At 37.2% G+C, this 11209-nt stretch overlaps 1 protein-coding gene across 1 annotated transcript in view; it reads right to left on the bottom strand.

Moving 5' to 3' along the window:
* Positions 1-11209, bottom strand: part of SLC24A3 (solute carrier family 24 member 3) — a 205924-nt gene that overhangs the window by 889 nt on the left and 193826 nt on the right. Inside the window, exons 16-17 of the mRNA XM_087721891.1 lie at positions 9591-9656; positions 1-8403 (exon numbers count right to left, since the gene is read on the bottom strand). The exon at positions 1-8403 is cut by the window's left edge and continues 889 nt beyond it. Coding sequence (XP_087578017.1) covers positions 8254-8403; positions 9591-9656 — 216 coding nt within the window. The 3' untranslated portion in view covers positions 1-8253. The remainder of the gene's footprint in view (positions 8404-9590; positions 9657-11209) is intronic.

Here is an 11209-nt window from a genome sequence, read left to right as displayed (position 1 = left end):
TACCATGGGGTGAGAATACAAAGTTCAAGGTACAAACCTGAATATAAATCTATGTTTCTCAATTTTAAAAAAATAAGGACAAAAATGTGTCCAACTACTTGTACACACAACTGGTTTGTTTTAAATATTGTTCAGTACAGGATCTGCAGTTTTCAAGAACATAAACTATTCATAAACACTGCAGTCATCCAGATGGATTATCAGTAGCCGGGGTACTATGATTTATTTCAGCAGGTGGGGATAGCATACCTCATTTTGTATGGCAAATTGGATGTAAATTATATAGACAAGATCAATTTATATATACTGAGTGCAAACTCCACTTTGGAAATACCACTTTCTTCTTTGGAAACTTAGTGTTATGAAAATACAGAACAGAATTATTCTTTTCTACCAGCAACTCAGTCTATGATCTCTTAGTAGAATAACAGAAACAAATAGATTAATTCCATTTGCTCTACTTATACAATCTAAAGCTACACCCTAAACATGCACTTTCAGTGTGAGACAATACATTTGAAGATACAAAGGAAGGTCAATAGAAGAAAACAGGATGCAAGCAAAGTACCAAAACCTTAAGAGCATCTGTGGAAAGACACCATAGTTACTATAGTTTTAATATGTACAAATAAGGGAGTACAATATTTAGGAACATAGGAGAGGAAAGAAAGAAAGAGGCATCACCTTATACTCACTGGAATGCCTTATACCTCTATTTTTCTATGGAATAAATCACAGCCAGATTTTCTCTAGCTCTTCCTTGATGGTTTTTTAACTGTCCCCCCACCACCCAGTGGATAAATAATAGGACTATGATATGCTATGGGAATATGAGGACATGAACACAATATCTGCTTATACGCTTTAAAGCAGTTACATTTTTCTGGCAGCTACATAATCTTGCGGAAAATATAATTGTTTTAAAGAGTTGCAGCTATGTGCTGTGTTCATATGCTTGGAAGAATATCTTTAGAATGAAATCTGAAGTGCTGTACAGTTCTAGTAAATGATGGCAGTATGCTATTGACTGCATTAATCTATATTAGAAAGCAAATTAGGGAAATCTAAGTCTGTTAGGCATAGGTCTTATCTAAAAAGACTATGACATGAAATAAGAATGAAGGGATAAAATGGGCCAATTCTCCAGGGAAGAAAGGAAGAAAAGGATCACAAAAAAGAACAGACAGGAATATAATGTTATAGAAGAAATAGGGCTTTTCTCCCTCCTCTGAGAGAATTTGGAATTTGAAAGACATTCAACAATTGTACCTCATACCTTCAGTCTTAAATGGTTTCAACTTTGCACCACCTCAAGATTTGATTTTCTTTTTCTGCTTCATGTATTATGCTTCAAAAATAGTTTCCCCCCCCCTTAACTACACTCCTGTGAAATAATCCGTTTGGTTTTTCGTTTAATATTCAGTCCAAAGCTATTATACAAATGTGACACTTCTGTAATGTGTGTGTGTCTGTGTGTACAAATATATAAACACACACACACACACAATGTATGTATGTATGCATGCATGCATGTATGTATATTAGAACTGTGTAATTTTGATAGGAAGTTTGGCCAAGTACAAGATACAATTATTGCTTAATAGCACACTGTTATTTGATAAATAAGTATTTGGTAAGACCCACAATGTTCCAGACAAAGGAAAGTAGTTTTAATTATTTTAATCTGTGATTGTAGGGCGTTAATTCCAACAGAATTTCCTGAAATGGAAGCATATGACTATTTTAAAGTATTTTAGTTCATATTTCCTTTTAGTATTTGTTAAGGATGAACTGAAAAAAAAGAATTCCTTGGGGAATTGTCTCTAATTCTGCTCTAATTCCTGAGACTGTTTATGTGTACACCTTTAGTGATTGCTTTTATATGAAAAATATATGACTCTTTCTTGTGTTATTATATCATAGAAATGTGTGGAAGACTGCTATTTTTATCTTCAGTTTCTTTTTTCTTTCTCACACTTACCCAATTGTGAATCCCTACTGCTTTTCCCTTTCTCAAACTTGAAAAATATTACCTGCTTGCTCATTCCAGCTTTTATCAGAGATTATGCCTGACAAAATAATAAAGATATATGACTTAGATCAGTGTTTGCCAACCTCAACAACCTTAAAATACATGGACTGCAACTCCCAGAATTCCACAGGCAGACCTACAGGATTTGTGACCTGTTCCTAGAAGAGCATTTCTATACCCAAGTTCTAGGCTAGTTCAAGTTTCCTGCTTAAGACTAAACTAGAATGACAGGTCAGCATATTTATTGCTTGTCTAGTTATCTCATTAAAATATAATCAGAATAAGAGGCATTTAGAGAGAGGAATGATTCATACCTAGCTTTCCTCTAATATAATATCTCTGTCATCTTCTGATAATAGGCTTGGGGGCAGGGAAGATATATGGTATATCTATATGAATGAATTGAGCAGATGTTTACCAGGTGTCACTCATACTGATAGGAATGACAGCAATCAAAACAGAGGTGCTACCTATGGTCAAGATTCTATCCTTTTAAACCAAGGGTGTCAAACTTGATTTCATTGAGGGCCGCATTAGGGTTGTGTTTGATCTTGGGGGGGGGGGAGAGTGGGTGTGGCCAGAAGGCATGGCCAACTCGACGTCACTCATGTTGGAGGTGCCTGTGGTGGCCCAAGTGCTCTGCCAGCGAAAACAGGCTCCCAAACTCCATTTCCAGCTGTGGTGGCTTCCTGCAACCCTCTGCCAGTAAAAACAGAGTTCAGGAGCGCCGCATGTGGGCCCTCTGAGCTCCATTTTTGCTGGCAGAGGAACTGTGGACCAATCCTTCACTGTTTCCAGGGCAGCGCCGCAGGCTATATCTAAGCACCCCGCGGGCCAGATCCAGCCCCTGGGCCTTGAGTTTCACATCCCTGTTTTAAACAGAAAGATGGCAGGAAACCAACAATACTTTTGTTGCCCTACAGTTCTTACATATTCCACCTGCCTGGGATAGTTATATTGTAACATTAACCTTTCTAACAAATACTATCATTCAGAACTGTTAGATTTTTGTTCTTTGGATTAACTATTTTAAATCTAGACATCAAGGAGGAAAATCCAATAATATTATGGGATTGTCTCTTTTCCCCCTTTGGTTTTTCTCTATTTTTTAAAGAATCAATTAAATTGTTTTAAAAATAATTCAATAATTCAACCTTCTTCCCTAGCCAGAATTCTATTCTATTCTATTCTATTCTATTTTATTCCATTCTATTCTTTTCCTATTCCTATTCTAAATCCCTTTCCAGACCATCTTTCCTGTACGATGGATGTAATGAATTCTCATTTTGTAGAGATGAGACTACAATGTGTAATCTCAATCTGACATTCCAAATGTTTATTCCTTATTCATTTAAGGGCAACCAGATCACTGAAACAAATGATATAAATGCAAGCAGGGAGACTTTACATCTTTTCCTTCTCATTACTTAACATTGGGGGGTGGGGCACAGGATTTCTTTTTATCCATCAATTAATATGAAACATCATATGAGTTGTCATAACCATTACTGCATGGTCTTATATATAATTATGATTCAAGGGGGGGGGAAACCACTTGAAACTGCTTGTTATCAAGGACCCTGGGTTTAGGACAAAGATTGTCTTTGGCTCTGGCTTCAGGATGTGACACTTCTGGGCAGCTGCTATGGCTACAGATAGGAGTAAATGAATTGTGGGCCAATTGCTTTAGGCCTCATTAACATTCTTGATTTCTTTCCCACTCCTAAATTCTTACTGGCATAAAAGCACTAAATTTAATTTTAATTTACTTAGAGAACACTTATTCAGTTTATCATTAACTCCAGTATTCAATTAATCTGGACCTATTGCAATGTGGCTGGGAAATGGGATAGAGATCAATTATTTTGGTGCAAGATCTATATTGGGATGCCCACAGGACATGTGGTCTTAGCATTTCTCTTGCACAGCTCAGCAGCCTTTGATACCATCAACTATCACATCCTCGAACAAAAGGAAGAAGAGGGCAGGTACTGGAAAACAGATCAAGGGGGATAGCATCTTAGATGCCAAGAGGCAGATTTTATTGAATCCAGTGTGCTCTGGAAAAATTATGTTATCATGTTTATACAAAACAAAACAGTTTACACTATTCTTGCAAAACATCAATGCCTAAAATAAGATATGATCAATTTGCTACGTACAACATATGCTTTAAACCTACAGCAAAAAGAAACACATTTTAAAATGAAAATGTTATGATTCTACTTGTTTTATGTATAAAAAAATAAAATAAACATGTCACTTAACTTGGAGCAGAGTTGTTATTTGCAAAACTGTGACATTTTCACTTTTATGATGAAAAAGCCTGAATTAATTAAAACTATGTTTTAAACTGTATCTTCTAGTCCCATCTTTTATTGCTTTATATTTTTTAAATATTACATTGTCACATAAATTGATATCTTCTCCAACATGACCCTCAAAAATGCCTTAATATTTTTTATTCCTTATTATCAACAATGAAGGCAAAGAAAGAAGTACTAGTGGCTAATATGTTTTCATTATAGGTTGCTAACAAATTTACATAGAGAAAAAAACAGCTGTTTTTATTTCTTTTAGGTGAAAGGTTTAAAGGGAAACTAACACAATCTTTTTTTTTCCCTAGGGAAGTTGGTATTAAATCTAAAACTGAATTGGTAAATGAAATAAAACTGTTCTCAGCTTAGGTGGGAAGATTATTTCATTGTTTAACTTTAAAATAAAGGAGTTGGGATATGCTATGTGGCTATGTGGCCAGGGGCCATATGTAGTGTTAGGACCTGGGAACAGGAGAATAGGTAATACCAACCAGCCTTTTTATCTATTGTTAGTATTAGAGTAAAATCTCAAATTAACATTTGTCTTTAAATATTATTCTGTTCTCCAAGTAGTCTGTTATTGTTATTGAGTTGAAGGGATAGTTGCAGAGATGAACATGTGTTCCATTTATACAAAGATAGAAATTTAGACTGGGATTATTCAATTCCATAAAGACAGTGATGCAAAATGAAGAATTGTATGTCAGCAACATGTCACTGTGCACTGCTCAGATTTTTAGTAGCCATACTGCGCAAGACCACAAACTATTTTTACTTCCAAAGTATTATGTATGTGAGATTCCAGGCTCTTCATTTATTCTGTTCCATTTTGTTTTGAAAACAGTTTTTCTATGTTTTGAGGGAATGGGGAGCTATAAAAAATTCTAAGGGGGATCATTTAGAGCTGGTCAAGCCATATAAGTCTCACCAATAAATTGTGTTGTGTTGACAATGGGAACAACCCATCCTAATCATATGGATGATGTGAAATGGATTTCTACATACAATCTATATCTATTATACAACCAAAAGGAAGTGATGATAATGAATTTTAAAGTTTCTGGATGCTAAAGTGGTTTGATCGAAGGAAATATACTGAGCAACCATAATTATTTAATTAAAAACAGAATGAAGAAGGCATGGTGGATGGTAAAAGTATTATAAGAATCCTAAGATTTCATAAGAGCATATTTAGCAATCTTTAATGAAAAAAATCTGTAACAGTGGACAAACATCTCTGAAAAGACAGTCATTGACACTGTATATTTATTTCTGCATTTCATTCCTTTGTAAGAGTTTGTTTTGAATTTAAAGCTTAAAATCCTGTTATATCCCTATGTGAAATGATTGATTTCCCTAGATTAAAAGTCATAATTTGTCTACAATGTATAAAAACACTTTTCTGAAGTTTTTCCGGCTGACATTTTTAAAGTGGTTTCTCATTACCCTCTTCCTAGGGCTGAGAGAGAATGAATGGCCGTGGGTCAGTGGCTGGCTTTTGTGCCTAAATGACCAGAACCCATCACCCATCCATTGACTTTTAGTCCTATGCATTCAACAATACATCAAAATAGCTCTTGCCATGCTAGATGCTTACTAGTTAATTAACAAAGAGATAGAAAATCTGGAATGCTGCTATAGTACCTCAGAATACATTGGAACATTAAATTAGTGTAAGAACATAAGTTCGGACAATTTTATTGCATTTGTCTGACATAGAATTGAAAACACTAAAAATGAGCACAAGGGAGCAATTGCCAAATTATTTTCATGTGTATGTGTGAGGGAGAGGTGCAGAAAGAGCAAACTTTTTATTGGTTAAACTAAGTTGTATTAATACATTTATTCTATCTGGCTGGCCACAAATTAGCCACGTATGTGGATGACACTAGATTGAGGGGAAATTCAACTATGGAAGTCATAAGAAAAAGCAAGGTGCTATGATGAAGGGAGACTGCAGATCATGACATTTCATTTCATACTATTGATCCCAAAAAGAAATTCATTTGAAATAAGGAAACACTAAAGTATAACTTGTTGGGTAGATTGAAAGGTGTATTTACACCCACGCATCAGCTTGATGTTTTTCTGTTAAGAATGACCTTTGTGGGTTATGTAGATAAAATCTTTGCACACTTGCCTAGCTAAAGATCCCTTCTTATAAAACCAGAGTAAAACGAAGCATACATACCAAATAAAACAAAACAGGACAGTCCAGGCTAAATGTCACTGGGACAGTCAGGAACGCTGTTCTTATTACTGAAAATGTAATGGGGATGGATGAGATCTACATGGAAGCTGAGGTGTCTTCAGGATTTCCAGAGTAAATAGAGCAAATCACATTAAAGGCAGCAGACTCAATGGAACACTGAATGGGGACTTTATCATAGCTTTCTCAGTTTGTCAAAATCCAATCCTCTCTGTCCAAGGTTCAAGAAAATTAAAAATAAGTGCTATGCAATTTTGTGGTAAATAGCAGGAAGAATCCACCAACAAAGATTCCTAAAATAGGATTTGCATAAGCAAACCACCCAGTGGGATACAAAAGGAAAACAATAATATGCCCACCAGGTCCAGTGTATCCTTTGCAGAATGGCAAATGATAACATCAGCAATAACATATGTGCAAATATATGCTTTTTACAAACCAGTGTCTTCAACTAATTATTTTAAAACATGTGCCATGTACTTATATTGCCTTCTCAACTAATAATGTCCCTTTACATCCATTTCCTCTTCTCCAGTCTCCATATGTTAATAGATGGTCCGATGATCCAAATATCTGAATTTTGTTTTGTATCAAAACAATTTTGGTTCAAACCTTAACATAGTCCTGAAGTTGATATGCGCGGGGATACAGACTTTTTCAACAGCACTATTTTTTAAGACACAGGAATATTATTAGTGCTTACCTTAACAAACTTTTGCCAGGATAAAGAGGAAAGGGAGGGGGTGTCATAAAGTACTTTTCAATCTAAAAGTGCTAAAGAAATAGTCTCAATAAACATTGAGAACCCATAACAGATTAGTCCAGGCATTGTATTTTAAATTAAAAGGGGGGGGGAGTGTTAAATCTCCTTTGAGTCACATTTGGCTCCTGGTGACTTCATGGATATATCCATGTAGTTTTCTTGGCAATAATCAAGTTAAAAACCAGGACTTCATCTCATGAGTCTGCCGGGGCCTATTGGCCTAAAACTATTGCTTGGAAATATTCTAAACAACCTAGTGATCACATTCTGCTGTTAAGAATAAAATGGCAGCAAGGTTCATCTCTACAGTCTGAATTCAGTTAAGATTCCTCCCAAATCTCTGTCTGGGATACATTACTTTCCATAAGGAAGTCATTGTGTACTACTTCTGAAAAGTACAAGTCCATTCTTGTTAATAAGTACCTGGAATTTAGCTCTCACAGCGCTGTTTATAACATCAGAATCATCCAATGAGATGCAATATTCTGCAAAGTAGATAAGCTGCAAGGAAACTTTCTTAGGAAAGAAGAATAAAATAAATTCCTTTCGTTTTTTCTCCAAAAGCAGTCAATGCAATGCATACTCTTCTTTGTATCTTAGCTATAGTTCTCAATTCATAACTTAGTCTTCCATCAAATAACTTAAAAAAAAACTGTAATAGTTCAGTTTCTCTGGCTCAGAGCCAGGTAAAAGTTAGTTAGCCCGTCAGACTCTCTGAATTTGTAAATCTTCGCATCAATATAGGTGGTTTCCAAGTGAGCGTTTGTATGTGTGAAAATATGGCTTAGAAAGAGACTAAGCCAAGATAAGAAGAGGCCCCCACTGAGCTTCCCAGCCTTCATAGGGGACCTCATACTGCTTGGAAATGCCAACCATTTTCATATTGCACTGGTACAGAAGGAAGTTGCATCTCAACAGACTGTCCGTAGGATCAATGATCTCTGCACATAGGCAAATTTACAAAAGTGAAGACATTAAATTCTGTCATGATGGAGAAACACAAGAAGATTCCATAGAGGGAAAGGCACACACACCCCAGTTTCTTATCTAACTTCCACTTGTTCAAATGAACTCCAAACACCTGGAAATAGAAAGAAAGTCATTACTTCTATATAAAATCTAGAGCTGGCAATAGCAATAGCAATAGCAGTAGACTTATATACCGCTTCATAGGGCTTTGAGCCCTCTCTAAGCGGTTTACAGAGAGTCAGCATATTGCCCCCAACAATCTGGGTCCTCATTTTACCCACCTCGGAAGGATGGAAGGCTGAGTCAACCCTGAGCCGGTGGGATTTGAACCACTGAACTGCTGATCTAGCAGTAGCCTGCAGTGCTGCATTTAACCACTGCGCCACCTTGGCTCCCCCATTATCTATGAACCAATGTGAATAATCCGTGACCCGTCAAAAGCGCGGAGGACAAAATCGCGCTCGACGAAAGCGCGCATGTGACGTCATCACAGCGCGACGAAAAAAGTTAAAAATTGAAATAAAATTAAAATTAAAGCAAGCCGATTCACATAAAGGTAAGGGTTAGGGTTAGGGTTAGGGTTAGGGTTAGGGTTAGGGTTAGGGTTAGGGTTAGGGTTAGGTTAAGGGTTAGGGTTAGGTTGAGAGCGTTAGCGTTAGGTTTAGCGTTAGGTTAAGGGTTAGTGTTAGGTTTAGCGTTACATTAACGGTTAGGTTTAGGGTTAGATTTAGGGTTAGGTTAAGGGTTAGGTTAAGGGTTAGGTTTAGGGTTAGGTTTAGGGTTAGGTTTGGGGAGGTTAGGGTAAGGTTTTAGCTTTATTTTTACATTTTTTGATCACAGCGCGATGTTTTCGTCGCGCTGTGATGACGTCAAATGCGCGCTTTCGTCGAGCACGATTTTGTCCTCCGCGATTTTGTGGTGGAACCGAATAATCTTCTCTCCTTTAATCCTTCTTATAAATCAGCAGCATTTCCTCTTCCAAGAGCAACAATCTGGCCTAGGTTCCTTGACAAAGAGATCCTTATGAGAATAACCCAACAGATTTATTATATCACATATTATGTTTCTCAACCACACTGACTTAAGAAACTGTTCCGTTTCATTCTTGGTACTGAATAAGATAAGATCCAATTTGCAGGTCTGAATGCTCCTTTGCTTTCCATCTAAACATGGGAACTGGTACTGATAGAGTTTGAAGATCAGCCACAGGTATTACCTCTGTGGAGTTTAGATTCCCTCACCCCCAATGGCCAATATGCCTACAATTCCTTTTTAAAATATCAAGAATGATATACTTACTGTGACAAAAACTGAAGCCAGCAACAAGCCCACAGAATAGATAAGTCCACGGCTATTCAATCGAATCTGAAAAATTAGTAGCATATGTTAAGAATTCTATTATTCACCTTATTTCCAATGAACTGCAGTTATAATTTCTATGTAAAAGGAAACTGGCTGTCAGAACTATATATACAGTTTTAAGCAAGTCTGTAATGCCACATCTTTAGGATCAAACTGAATACTGCATTTGGAGTATGGCTGGACCCTACCAGCAGGATCAGCCCGTCATCTATTGCTGTACCTTCTTTCCAAAAGGCCAATGAGAAGTTCATAATTATACAGAACAAAGGGGGTGGTCTTTCTCCCTAGTTTGGTAGTCTGAGATGCATAAGGCATGGATGGCTATGTCAGCTCCTCTCCATTAGTTAATTAGGAAAGAAAGACCACAAGACTCCATGCGTAGAAATCAAATGTACTTTTACTAATTAAGAATGGTTAAAAGGCAATGCATAGCGAAGTCTGATTAATTAGGCGCGAAAGCAGTTGATATATAGAATAGCCCATTCCCCACCCCTTGGCATCACAGTCCCAGTCCAATCATAAGTCTTCCAAATGTCAGGTGCAAGATAACTTCAAAAGGCATCACGAAGATGGAATGTCAATGCCGTTAGACCTGGCGGGAAACACCCACGCATGCGCAGCCCGATCAGTCGGTGAACTCCAGAACCTTCCACCAGCACAATGAGTAACCCCTCCCAAATACCATGCCCTCCCTCCCCGTTTCATGGCAGCTGAAGCAATAGCAAAGCAGAAGCTGACAGGCTAATTGTGGCTGATGGCTCCTGAAAAATCCACCTAACCTAGCCATTTTTTTCACATGTGTCTCCCTTCATTCAATACAGCTAGAAAGATTTTCCAGGAATCTTCTACATTGTAGGAATAACTGGAGAGATTCACTATCCTGTTAATCTGGCACCTGGCATCAAGCACTCGACACTCCCTAGTTTCTTGGGCTGAAAAGACGAAAGGGGAGAGATGTACTTTCAGATTTGCAAAATTCTATAATCATTCAGTTGGTTGTGCTTCCTGTCTGAACTATTTAGCAAAGCTCACATTGTGTGAATAAAGTATGGGTGACTAATGTGTGTATTGCTCTGGCTTGCACTTACAAAGACATATTTGAAATTGCTTAGACATGAAGTACCAGAAAGCACAGTGTGTTCTGGGATTTGAGTAGTATTTGCAGAAATAATGAAATCGGGGGGGCGGGGGGGGGGCTTTTCTCTAAAACAGTCTGTCATGTTCAAAGACTGCTTAATTGCTGAAGGCAAGAGTTGCTCTTATACAGAACAGAGTTCTATTTTTTAAGATGTCTCTTGCTTCAGTTCAGGTCTTCTCTTCTGTGATTTAAGGGCTGAAGGCAACAGCTGTTCTTACAGGGAGCAGTTGCATTTTATCGTGGTTGCATTTTGCCAAAAGAGAAATCTGTTAAAAAAAAAGAAGCTCATTCTGAAAGGACATTCAATTCCTCATATTTGCCTGAGGAGAGAATGATAAAGTCAGCCAGAAAAGGAAATTTAAACCTTATCTGAAACTTGTGAACCTTTGACTTCTCATTATCTCATGATGGGATTCAA

Source organism: Thamnophis sirtalis, unplaced genomic scaffold, assembly GCF_051295495.1.
Source record: "Thamnophis sirtalis isolate CommonGarterSnake01/CBP01778 unplaced genomic scaffold, rThaSir2_p1.2 scaffold_8, whole genome shotgun sequence".
Classification (NCBI taxonomy): Eukaryota; Metazoa; Chordata; class Lepidosauria; order Squamata; family Natricidae; genus Thamnophis; species Thamnophis sirtalis.
The sequence above is the reverse complement of the archived record's forward strand: the minus strand, read 5'-3'. Positions and strand labels throughout refer to the sequence as shown.